Raw genomic sequence first — 13748 nt, forward strand, 5'->3', positions numbered from 1 at the left:
CCTGTTCTTTCTGTTCATTTTCAAAATATGACCGTTATGTTCTTCATCTGAATTATGGCATTTCAAAATAACCTGATATAGCATGCACCAGGCTGTATTGTACAATGTACATTTGAGTGCCCCCAGGGAAGTACTTCTCACAATTGCTGGGGTTTCAAAAATTTATCGTGGCTCCTAGACTGAAACGTGATGTTTGTTCTTATATATATGTGCATTGACTTTTAAGTTATTCACTCAAAACAATGCCATTAGACTAATGTAAATGTGTGTGCTTGGATACTATGAGAGGAAGTGTTGTACAGACTTAATGCCTCCAAATGTGTTTAGAACAAGCACCTGTCATACATGAAGTTGTAAAACTATAGACAACTTTCACTTTGCAAACAATGGTTACTTACATAGTTAAAAGTTCAGTTCAGTTTATTTAACCAGGCAAGAACACATCGCCTACTGGTGTTTTTCAATGCCTCCTGGGGGGCCGGGGAGACCCCAACATAAAATAACACAACATTACAACAACTGATCAAAATGAAATCATAGGTCAACTTGAAGTGATGTGTGGTACTGAGTTCTAGACAGTCAGCAGAAGAAATCTGGTGATTTGAATTCTGTTGATTATTTAAACAAAATGATATAGTACCTGGCAATCTTTGGATTGTTCAATTCAGAACACAATTTATTGATACATCCATGGTTCTTCAAGCTTATACAGCATCCTAGCAAGTTAAGATGAGTATTCTTTATTATCAAATACATGTAGTGAAGAATTCAATGTTTTTGAAGGCTGTGCTGATCACCAACAAGTGCACATTACATCCCTGCTCTAGTTAACTATGGGACGTATCTTCATCTCTGTGTGCTTCAGGGAGTAGTAGAACCCCCTCCAGGCCAGCCAGTTGACTCCATCAGCCCGTGAGGTGTGGTTTCCCGCGTAGTAGAAGCCGTTCAGGTTGGAGTGGTGGCAGTGGGCGTACCACCAGGCTCCCCTGCAGCGCTCAGCACAGGGGTAGGTGCTGCCATCATAGTCCCTGTCCTTGGTGCTGAATGGCCAGCCATTGTGATAGGCAGTCATGGAGTCTCCTGTAGAACATACAATTGTGTTTTTATCAGATCATAACTGAGGAGGGTGATAGTTTAACATGCCAGTAGTGACCATCCAAGGTGGCTGCTATATACAGGATTCTACATGTTAAGGTCATTGGGAAAAATATTCTATGAGACCACAGCCAAATAATATTCAAAGATGTTCACCACTACAAATTTAATTGAACTGTTGTACTTTTGTGAACATCAAAGCACAGTCGTACCAAAGGACTAAGTGGTCCTTTATCTGAAATATGCACATCTGTACTGACACTACTGCCTGATTATAAGCAACTTTGTCCAAATTACTTTTTTGCAGTACTGCATAATTCTGATTTGAGATATTGTAAAATGCTATTTAGTTGAGATATTTTTATATAAACAATATGAACGTGCATGGATCTCTCATACTAGCACATTTTGAGTAGTTGTTTTTGAAGTACAATACATTGTACACAACATTGTTCACCTGCAGTTCCACTGTAACCCCCCACAGTCAGGTTGTATCGCTCAGCTTCACTTCCCACAGTAAAGACCTGGTACTGTGCATACGCACTGTTCCCCTCAAAGTCCTCCAGGTCAACCCGCAGCTCATACTGGGCTTGGCTGGTCAGCCGGTGCAGCTTGTCATTACCTTTGATAGGGTGGTAGGGGAATAGGAGAATATGGTTTAGTATGGTGTTTTAGTATGTTGTAATAAAACGCAGTAATAAAACTCAGATTTGTGACAATTATGTAGCATTTTATCACAGTATTTTGTAATGAAGTTAGAATGGGTTTATGGACACTACAGGGGTACAGACACTACAGGAGTACAGACACTTCAGGGGTACAGACATCAAGAGTAACCAGACACTACAGGGGGTACTAATGCTCCAGGGGGTATGGACACTTCAGGAATGAAAGGACACTTTAGAGGCTACAGACGCTACGGGGGTCCATATGCTGTAGATGGTTGGACACTAGGGGTACAGACACCAAAAGGGGTATAGACACTGTAGGGGGTACGGACAATGAGAGCAACATTAACCATTCCACTGACTAAGTCAATCCAGTATTTGATTTCTCACCCAGCCAAAACTCTCCATCCAGTTTGCCAAACCCAGCCTTGTAATCAGCCCAGCCCCGGTAGAAGTCTTCAGAACCATCCTGGCGACGCTGGAAAACCTGAGAAGACAAAGTCGGAGGTCTCTCTATAAATGTCAACTACCTGTGCATGGAAATTGATTTAGAAATCAAACTGACTGCACATTCCAAAATTGGTCTTTGTAAAATGTTCAGTTAGTTTTGGACAGGTAAAATAATTGAAATGTATACCAAATACAAGCCACGAATCCTGTCAACTTACTGTCCATCCTCCACCGTCTGTGTACATGTCACAAAACACCCCCACACTCCTGCCACTGTCCTGTACATCATTGGAGAAGGGGTAGATGGTGTAGATCCCACTGCTGTCATACCCTTCCTGCAGCAGGTCTGAGCAGTCCCTGGGTCTTCCTGTAGGATTCAAATCTTAAATAGTTTGTTTGTATCTCATAAATAGTGGACTGCCCTAAGATGAAGCACACTAGTTTAATATAGTAATGTATATATTGCATGTGACTGGACTCATAGTTTTGAATTCCTTCACTCCAGAAATGACCCCTACCCTTTAATATAAGGGCCTGGGGTGGTTCTTTGACATTCTCAAGGTGTGGCTCTCCGCAAAAATGGGACTTCCTTTAAATACTCAAAGCTTGGTACTCATGTTCACCCGGGTGGAATGAAGAAACTTCTGGAAGTACCTTTACCTTGGACACATTGAGAAAACTTTGAAGAAGAGAACTAAACCTACCTTGAAAGGCCAGTAGCATTTGTATCTGGTGAGATAGTTGAAGCTGAAAGAAAAAGATTCCTTGGTCACTACTATACATACTAACGTCTACTCAGTCCACTGGTATGGGGACCAGGTGTATGTCTAAACATATACAGTTATCCTTATAGATTTTCTTAGCTTGGTAAACATAACAAAAAGAGAATACAATGGACTGCTCTCCACACTATGTTCTTGTGCTGCATTTACTACTGAGTAATCAAGCAGCATCACCAAAGTATTAAGGACACCATAAAAGTAAGTCATGCCAACCTGCAGACTGGAAATCAGGCCTTGCTGTTGTTCAACTGTACTCTGTAGACTGGAAACCTGGCTTTCTTCTGCACAAGTTGTGGTATACGGAGCCTGGCCTGCACAGCACAGGGAACAGTAGTGACTGGTGTCATGTCCATCAACAACTCCCCCTGTGATCTCATTACCCTGCCACTGGGCTGTGGCCTGTCCTCCCATACAGGAGAGGAGGAGGCATATACAGAGCAGAGTCATCATAGCTGGAAACTGTCTTCTCCTCATACTATGATGTACAACCCTTCTCTCAGTACAGTAGCTACATGTACTTTATATACATAGGTAGTGGATGCACCTATTGTACAATACGGGGGTGTTTATCTTTTGCAATGATTTCGCTGCCAGCTATATTACAAGTATGTAAAAATAAAAGAACTCTTGTTTCTCTTCCTGGTTAGAATTGTATGTTTTGTGCTTCAGCTGCATTTCATGCCATTTGAAGCCAAGGTGCTACATTTACATTAATGCAAGTTGAGATCCATCCCCCTCAGGACAATATTTTCTTCTCTTTGAAGAGGTATCAACATTTTGTCTGTACATAATGAATTTAAACATCTTGTTTGTCTCATGTGATGTTTGTATTATGCTGTGTTCAAGGATAGTCTACCTAAACAGGTCCATTAGGCTAATGGTAATGTTGCTATCATTAACACTGTAAAAAGAGACCTTGTAACAGTTGTGTACATGTAAACCATGTAATGTCTCCTAATGAATCTGGTACACTCAGATGTGCTGTTTGCACATATCAATATTTTCTACATTGCTGGAATACAATCAAAAGAAAAGTAACTTATTCAAATTCTTAAAATGTCTGTTACAATTATTTTTGTTCTATGGTTGTTATACTTATTGCTTTTTTGATGCATGGGGAACAAGAGAACATGAGACATTTAAGGATCAACTAATAGTATGCAGTAGTAATTTTACTGCTACAAGGTACTAATAATTTGACCACAAAAATTCACAAAGAAACATGGAAACATCTCCAATTGTATTTTAATACTTAGTTGATGAAAAGATCATGAAACATTTGCATTTTTCTAGTCAACAAAAATGTGTTTCTGTTGGCATTCTTTATCATTCATGCCCAAGAATCTTGTTGAACTTGTAGAAGACAGTTAGCACTGCGAGTTATTACTTCTTCTAGTTAGTTATTGGGCGTATCTTCATCTCAGTGTGCTTCAGAGAGTAATAGTGGCCCTTCCAAGCGTACCAGTTGACTCCATCTGCGTAGGAAGTATGGGAACCTGCATGGTACAGGCCGTTCAGGTTGGCACGGTGGCAGGCAGCGTACCACCAGGCTCCCTTGTAGTTCTGGGCACAGGACCAAGAACTACCAGCAGTGTCATAGTCCCTGTCCTTGGTGCTGAATGCCATTCCATTATGTGCGGCCATGGAGTTTCCTGCAAGAAGTACATACAATTATTACAATGCATCTTGCCTGGTAGGACGTATGGAAACTGGTCCCACAACCTCATACCTTAGCCAAATGGTGTTAATTTATAACCTTTTCGAGTTTACAAAATGTTTCTCATCGATTATACAATTGAAATAAGGTCGTCATTTGCTTAAATTATATCAGTTGATCATGGTCTCTAATAACGCATGTTGTTCGAAGTATCTAAGTTGTATATTTTAATATACAACTTAGGCCATACCAATTTAATTTCTTGGTTCACGGATTCACTCGCTCCTATTTTTTGGAAAATAAAAATAAAAATTACCACACAACAAATTTTCACCTTAAATGAAACCATTTACCAACTTTCTGGGGTAGCAAATTGGCCTTTATATTATAAGCTCCTTAAACTTTAAAGTGTGGGTACAGGTGCTGTTACTGTACAATAATAGTGTTTTTGTACTTTTTTCAAGCTGAAAACTTTTTTCTTTATGTTTTGGATTAGTCATTACCTTTACCCCAACCATTTTACAATTTTTATTAATTTTCTATTTTTATTTCGCCCTCTCGCTCCTTATTTTTTATGAAAAATCCGTGAACCAAGAAATTAAATTGGTGTGGCCTTAGATACTTCGAACAACATACGTTATCAAAAGCTTTTACTGGACTGTGCCAATAGGTAATTATGCCAACATTGCAGATTTCTGCTAAGTTTCCCTTGCGGTAACACTGTCAAACTGATCTGTGACGCAGATGAGCCAACAAACAAAATGGACGCATCCGGAATTCATTCTCAGTTTCATTTATTGGAAATTACAGTGTTGCCATTGAATTAAAAGCCAATGTACAAAAATATTAATGGTTAAAAAATATTTTTTGTGATAAAAGGATGTTTACCATTTTGCACCCATTTGCACGATTTTGCCAATTTTGGGCAACAAATTGGTGAAGATTGGTGCCAGTTTGCACCACTTTTTGAATACATTGCATGTATTATGATAAAATTTGCAATTTATCTTAATTTTGCACAGTCCAGTGAGATATCTCTTGCAAAACGACTGTAATGGTCTTATATACATGTTGAACAGCTTAAAATATACAGATTAGTTAGAATATTTAATGGTGATATGAGGTCTTCAAACTCATGCATATTTTTTTAATTGGACAACTTTGAGGGAATGTTTGACTGCTTTCAAAATAGAGTCAATTCCAAGTCACCGAGGTGGTTTTGAAATAATATTTGTAATAAGTTTGAACTATTTTGAGTAAAAGAACATTTCAGTCACTTAAGTTCGAAATTGTTCAAACATTTCAAAATGAAAGTTTAAACATGTTTGAACCTTTTTATATTTGTTGGAACATTTGGGAAAGTAATGATATAATTATCTCTTTATTTAGAACAATTTTCAAACATCTATGTGTTTTTGTTACTGTTCCAACATGTTCCAACATTTTGTGTCATTTTTTCCCTCCATAAAAACTTTTATTGACCCCATAAACAAAGCTGCTAAGCTTGGTCCTTTGTTTGGCTCTTGTATTTTTAGATGTTCTTTAGTATACAATGGTGAGTCTTTTGTGAGAAGGTGGCAGACAGACATAATTTCCTGCACTTGGCAGGGATGTGTGAATTGCCCTCTTCCCAGCCCACTGACCCAGTTTCATCATATTGTTTCCATGTTCGAACATGTGATCACAAATGATGCATCTATGTTGGAACAGTTTAGAAACTAACAGAAATAATGTATTTGATGTTAGAAATGTTTCTAACATGTTTGAATACTATAGAAATATTTAGAACGTCACATAGATGTTATGAATAGTTCTAAACAGTTACTTATCACAGTTAGATTGTTACAAAGATTTCCAAAATGTTGGAACAAAAGGCAAGAAACACCCTCTCGGTAATATGGAATCGACTCTACTATAGTCATCTGTGAATAGGAAAAGCTATTCATTTGGTGTTCATTTGAGCTAAGTAATAATGAGTCCTGTTGGTCTTACCTGCTGTCCCAGTGTAGTTTCCAATAGTCAGCATGTAGCGTGCAGCTTCACTCCCCACAGTGAAGACCTGGTACTGTGCATACGCACTGTTCCCCTCAAAGTCCTCCAGGTCAACCCGCAGCTCATACTGGGCTTGGCTGGTCAGCTGGTGCAGCTTGTCATTACCTTGAGAAGGAAGCATTTGAAAGATGTCTTCTGTGCAGCTGATACGTAGCTTTACATTTATTTGTGCAGTATAATACATGTAGCCCTGTACATGATGTCACAGTTGTAGCAACATCAGCCATTTTTCCAGGTACATTTTGTACTTCTACTTTAAAGATATGCAGTCATGACAATGTGTGATTCCCACCCACCTAACCAAAACTCTCCATCCAGTTTGCCAAACCCAGCCTTGTAATCAGCCCAGCCCCGGTAAAAGTCCTCAGAACCATCCTGACGACGCTGGAAAACCTGAGAAGAAGGAAATGGAGGTCTTTCACTATCCTTGACAACAAATGCTTTCTTAGAAGGGCCTCGGGAGCATATAAGAAATAGTTACAATGTAGAAGGCCTGTTAAAAAGTATATTTACAGGTATTCCATATCACAACTCTCAGTAGCAGCAAAGCATGTCCAAAATCAAGTGTCAGTGAGCACCAATGTTCAGTTTTTTATGTTTCAAATCAATAAGGGTAAAAATGATAGCTGTTTGGGCATTTTTTGCTGAACATCCAAACTGTTACTCCTAGATAAAGATAAAAGAATGCTGAAACATCACTACTCACTGTCCATCCACCACCGTCTGTAGTCATGTCACAAAACACCCCCACACTCCTGCCACTGTCCTGTACATCATTGGAGAAGGGGTAGATGGTGTAGATCCCACTGCTGTCATACCCTTCCTGTAGCAGGTCTGAACAGTCCCTGGGTCTTCCTGCAAGATAGAAGGTTTTACACACAGTCATGTATATTGGAGGAGAAGTGCTAGCAACCCCTCACTGAAAAGAGATATACCCTGCTACTGAAACAGCAAGGAAACTTGCTGCCTTACAAATGTTTGTACCCCCAGCTATGGGCACTACGAGTGTCAGAATTAATGAGTGAACAATCATGTAGTTTGCAATGATACATAGTATGTTACACATAGTTATAGCTTGAGAGTTTCTCTAGTAATCAGAAGTTAGAAGGAAATCACAATTATGGCTGTTATTTGCTCAATTTGGTATGCATGTAGCTATGCACATGTGGACATTGTTGGACTAGAGTTTATAATGAGTGCAGCCTGTAAGGGCTTCTTTTATTTTATTCAAACCAAAGCTACCTTGTGGCTTACCTTGTGAGGTTTGCATCACTTGTATCTGAGCCTGCAACAAAAATTGTAAAAGTCATATGAGAACTGTTTTTGTTAAATTTCAGCACACTGTACGTATACAGTCATACCTGTCTATAGTGACAGTTTTACCTGTCTCTATAATGACACCTGCATAACAACCACCTTGCCATTGTTTCCACTTTTTCCATTAAGCATTCTGTCTGTAGTGGCCACTTATTTACTGGGACCATTTTCCTCCAGTCTCTTGAGTGGACACTGTGGGCAGGTTTGAAAAGAACAGAACACCGCGAACACTAAGACTCTTTTTAGTATTGAGTACGGTAATTGTATGCTGTAGTATTATATAAAGGAAATAGTATGTATAGCATTGTGAAATCTCACCAACCTGCAACTGCTGAACAGTATTCTGTAGACTGAGAACTTGGCTTTCTTGTGCGCACACATCAGTACCCTGGGTGGCACAGCACAGGGCACAGTAGTGACTGGTGTCATGTCCATCAACAACTCCTCCTGTGATCTCATTACCCTGCCACTGGGCTGTGGCCTGTCCTCCTGTGTAAGAGAGGAGGAGGGAGAGAACAAGTGGAGTTAGCATGGTTGGGATTCTGTCTCTTGTTAGGACTCCTCAGTACAAACTGTAGTCAGTACACCAACTATATGTGAATAGATAGGTGATGGATGAGTCCATTGTGCCGTATAGTTCGCATGTCTGTGGCTTATGATTTTATTTAGAGAGGAAGTGAGATGACTGATGCTTTTTAAAAAACTGAGTTAATTATTATATAATAAGGAGTTGTCATAATAGTGCTTAGTTTACTTTAATTAGTATACATGAAATCAGTGTAATTTTAAACACGCCCCTCCAAGAAATGTTTTCTTCTAAGTTTTAACAACTATATCCTGTATTTTGGGACATGAACCTTTTTATGTAATACTACTATGTATTCAACGCTTTACATAAAACAATGCCATTAGCTTAATGGGGATGTTGCTGATTAGGCATTGTGCAAGGAAACTTTTAAACTACTTCTTAAAATGCTTCTAATGACAGGTAATGTGTCTGTGAACTAAGTTGATAGTATAGGCTCATTCTGGCTGTCCTTCAAAATTACCACACAACCAATAAGAGAACGGTTGCTCTTTTGAAAGTCTTTAAGCTTTTGTATTTATAAGTGTTGACCAAGGTATTCAGAACTAAAGGACTATTGCTGATATCCTAGGCCTTGTACAACATCATACTGATTAGTGTTTCATGTTTTCATGCAGGTATTTTAAGAGAGAATGGGACCATAAACAATGAAGCCAGCACACAACGACTGGCTGAGGTGGCACTGGCTTATGCTCAGGCTGGTGAGTACCTGATAAAACTAGACAATGTTTTGACTGTTTGTAGGATTCAAAGCATTAGAGCCTTTAGAGGACAAAGCACAGGGCTTCTGTCTGTACTAACTTTGGGTTCCATGTTTTATAAAAACAAATCTATGTTAATTGATGTTTAAATTTTGGATGGTCAGAGAGTCAACATTGGTACATTTGACAACATTACAGAATAGATAACAATTGAGCATGCTTTTGATGCTAATTGTGCATGGTAAGCTTACACTTTTTGTTATCACTTTTTGAATGCACTAGTTGTAAAGCATGGCAACACCAAATCTAAAAGACACTTTAAATTTGGAAAATATATTGAAATTGAAATCAACATTGTAAAATAGCTCTGCAGTATAAATGTTTATATTAATGGTAATACTTGTATACTTTGAATCAATTGTTTTCACTGAGAGGTGAAGTGTTCTGCCCACCTTGAAGTTCAGCAATTGGCCAGCATATCAAAACTATTTAAAGGCAATCAGATTTTCCAAATTCCAAATGGCTTTCTAAAGTCAAAGTGACCTTGAACCTTTAACTTCTGACATGGTCCTTACAATGTGCTATCTACATTTTGTAGTTGTAATACTGTCCAAGCAGAGGTTTGACTCTGGCTGTTTTTTTCCCGTTTTCATTGGCTTTCTATTTTGTACCATTTTCTTTATGTGTCGTGGCCGTACAAAATAGAAAGTCCAAAAAATGCCTAAATACACATTAAAAAACAGTCGGAACCAAACCTCTGCTGGGAGAGTAAGTTGTAACACATATTTTGTTGATGATGTGAATATTTACATCCCCAGGCTGCCAGATTATTGCTCCCTCTGACATGATGGACGGACGGATAGCAGCCATCAAGGAGTCCCTCAGGTCACATGGACTGGGCAACAGTGTGAGGTTTTGCAGTGTGCATAACACATTATAGTGCAGACACTCTTGGCTTGGCTTCGCAAATGAAGATCATCTAGGATGTAGCCCACTTCTGGTGCAGGCATGCTGGTGACAAAAGGGCCTATTGAAAGAAGCATACATTTGTACATTTACATAAAACTAAGCTACACACTTGACTATCGTAAGAAAATGCTGAAATATTTTGCATTGAAAGATGTAAAATTTTGTCATTGACATATCATCAAAGTGAAGCATGGCTTGATTTAAGTTCCACAACTGATTGGTGACCTTTCCTGGAGAGATGGATACGCTGTATTGAGAAATTGTTCTTCTCTGTGCTCTTCCAACAGGTGTCTGTTCTGAGCTACAGTGCCAAGTTTGCCTCCAGTTTCTATGGACCATTCAGGTGTGGGACCTGCTTTTCTGCCCCTTCAGCCATATGTAGCCTGTAGCCTTAGTATAGGCCATATATGTGTCATGATGATAAGCTTGTTTACAGTGTAAACTGTGCCTGAGCAGTGAGATGAGTTGTGGGTGATACATTTGTATGCCAACTGGCATTCTTGTCTAGACCAATATGCATGCTTGATAAATATCCAGACATGTTCTATTTATGTCTCAGGGACCTCCAGCTTTGACAATATTATTTTACCCACATGTGCAGTTTAATGCTTGATAAAGGTTATATGGGGTAGTTTTCCATTTTTCATCTTCTACTGCTCACTCCACATCCTTTGTTTCTGTCACATCTTCCCCATCTTAAGCAATCACTGTCCTTTCAGTATTCATTTTCTCACTATAGTTTATCCCACATTTGTTTCTCTCTCAATATCTCCTTTCTTTCTCCCATCCATGTACTCAATGGTGCTGCCCATTCCCACAGAGACGCAGCCAAGTCAGCCCCAGCATTCGGAGACAGGAAGTGTTACCAGCTGCCTCCAGGCTCCAGAGGACTGGCCATCAGGGCTGTGGTAATGAACACTTCACTTCCTGGCACTCCGGATGTCATCCTTTTATTCATAGACACAGTACTACTACTACTACCACTTAAAAGCATTATAATGTACGTCAATTTAGGCAACAGTTACTCAAAGGTTTGTCATGATTTATAATGATTGACACCCTTACATACATGTATATCTATCCCCACTTTTTGCATTCTCTAATGTTTTTAAATCTGTTTGTTTTATTATAGTTCCCTACTATCTAGATGCATATACTAAACTCCTTTATTTTCAAAATCTTAATAGCAAAGTGTTAGATATTCAAGAAGGAGCAGACATGCTGATGGTCAAACCTGGCATGGCCTACCTGGACATCGTTAGGGACACTAAGAACAAGGTGCACACCTGTCTATGGTTTGGGCAAACCAAAGCATTCTTTCAGAATGGACAAAATGTGATTGCTGCTGTTTTTTCTATTGACCATATTGCTTTGTCTATAATGACATAAAGTTAGGGTGTGCAGGGATCGAAATACTTTTTTTTGCTACATGCAAAATTGCAAGTTGGCAAAAATTTTACATGCAATTTGAAAAATTTACATGCAAAATACAACTAGTCTATACTGCAATGTTCTAGCCAGCATCCATCATTCCGTCCTTTGACTGATAAGCATTTTAACCATTCTGTTACATTTGGCGGACAGAAATTGGCGCATGAAAATATAGATAGAACTTCAAATTTTGGAAAGATATCCACATAATCAGCTGGCCATCTACCAGGTGTCTGGAGAGTACGCCATGTTGTACCACGGAGCCCAGGCTGGAGCCTTCGATCTGAAGACTATTGTCATGGAGGTGTTGACTGGCATGAGGAGGGCAGGTTAGTCGGGTGATAGACCAATCTGTACTTCCTAGAGCAAGAGTATAGGAAGGTTGCCTTGTTTTCAAACCATTTTTTCTTGTTGGACCGGTCCGGAAAAAAAATCAGTGTTCTGAACCTGGTCCTGGGTTTCTGGACTTGGACTGTACCTGTATCTGAGTTTTCTATATCTGTACCCACCCCTACTCTACTTTTCATTATAAGAAATGGGTGAATAATTTAGTATTAAAAGCAAAGTAGGTTCTGCCAGTCACAATGAGTGCCAATGTGCAACAAGTATAAAGAGGACTTGGGTGACATGCAGAAAGAGAGAGACAAACCTAATTGGTTAAAGTCATGTGTGGTGTTTGTTGTACTGTACAGGGGGTAGAATGTTTGACAGTGTGTATGTTTGTGAAAATTTGACATGTATGACTTGTCTCCAAACAAGCTGCATGCTAGGTCTGATGTTTAGAATATAATTATAGAAACAGTATAGAATGAGCTACCAACCACTTGACCTCGATTGAGCAAGGTCTCACAAAATTTCATGGACAAAGAAAATATTTTTTTACATTTCGTGTGTTTTTGGTTTTTCATTATGTTTAAATGATATCTTATTATGTTCAAATTCTAGCATTACACAAATGAAATTTTGGGGTACTTAACTGTTGCTCAGCAGTCACCATGGAAATGGTGGAAATATGTCTAGATCTAGGATTTACAGCTGGACTAGCTTTGGATACTTTGGATTTAATTTGATTTTCTGTATTTGCGTTCATTCGGTATTTGCTTAGCAGGTTAATTCTATGATTTTGACTTATTTCGTTATGATCTGTAGATCATGTTTAGTTTTGTCTGTTTCAGTTTTTTTAGTTAGATCATTTGCTGCGTTGTGATGATCACTGGGTTTCACTTGATTTATTATGGTTTGATGTATGGTCTTCATATTCATTTAATAGCATTATGATTTGTAAATTTTGAAGGGGGTAGAGGTTGTATAAGCCACACGGCTTTTTCTCTCCCCTTGCACGTTCTGTTGTTTTCTTTAATTTGCTGTATTTATTTTTTTTTTTAAGTGCAAAATAGAAATAAAAATAAAAAAAATAAAAATCAATACTGTGATTTCAGCTACATGTTCTTGTGTATTTTCCCACAGGTGCTGACATCATCATCACCTACTACACCCCCCTGCTGTTGGACTGGCTGCAGGAACAGTAAGGATCGGAGGGAGACACAGGAGCGATGACTTACAACTCTCACCCAGTTCTGATTCTAGTAACTGTTCATAACCCTAACTAATAACCTCAGAAATCACACATCACGACTATCAGAGAAGCACTGATCATTGAAGCTCAGAGCAGCAAGATTTTACAGATTTTGGACAAGGTTTTTTTGTTGAAATATAATTTTAGTTTGATTTGATATGCCATTTAAAGACAATTATCATATAGCCAGGGGACGTGGACCAATCAGAAGGCCCCATTTCATGCTGGTTATGACGCCGTAACAGATGGAAAATCATCAACAGCCGTGCATTAATCGTTTTCATTAGTTTTATTTGGTGGTTATAGCAAAGGACCAGGCGTTATGACACCATATACACCTCGGGTCGGGTGATTTTTATGATTTATACAAATGCCTAAATACTGGTCGGCTGTTTAACCAATAATGCGCAGTTGGCATAAATTAAATATACAACCGTCTTTTATCAGGAATTTTTTACAAATGC

General features: G+C 38.8%; 1 protein-coding gene across 1 annotated transcript; it reads right to left on the minus strand.

Moving 5' to 3' along the window:
- Nucleotides 1-140: 140 nt before the first annotated feature.
- Nucleotides 141-8607, minus strand: LOC118421761. Its single transcript, XM_035829263.1, has 11 exons — nucleotides 8344-8607; nucleotides 7959-7989; nucleotides 7411-7559; nucleotides 7001-7097; nucleotides 6645-6809; nucleotides 4391-4647; nucleotides 2918-2960; nucleotides 2432-2580; nucleotides 2154-2250; nucleotides 1553-1717; nucleotides 141-1080 (listed from the first exon to the last, which is right to left on the minus strand). Exons 1-11 carry the CDS (start codon nucleotides 8551-8553, stop codon nucleotides 824-826), a joined length of 1620 nt encoding a protein of 539 aa, XP_035685156.1. The 5' UTR covers nucleotides 8554-8607; the 3' UTR covers nucleotides 141-823.
- Between the last annotated feature and the right edge of the window lie 5141 nt (nucleotides 8608-13748).

The sequence above is a fragment of the Branchiostoma floridae genome, chromosome 8 (assembly GCF_000003815.2).
Source record: "Branchiostoma floridae strain S238N-H82 chromosome 8, Bfl_VNyyK, whole genome shotgun sequence".
In the NCBI taxonomy this organism is placed as follows: domain Eukaryota; kingdom Metazoa; phylum Chordata; class Leptocardii; order Amphioxiformes; family Branchiostomatidae; genus Branchiostoma; species Branchiostoma floridae.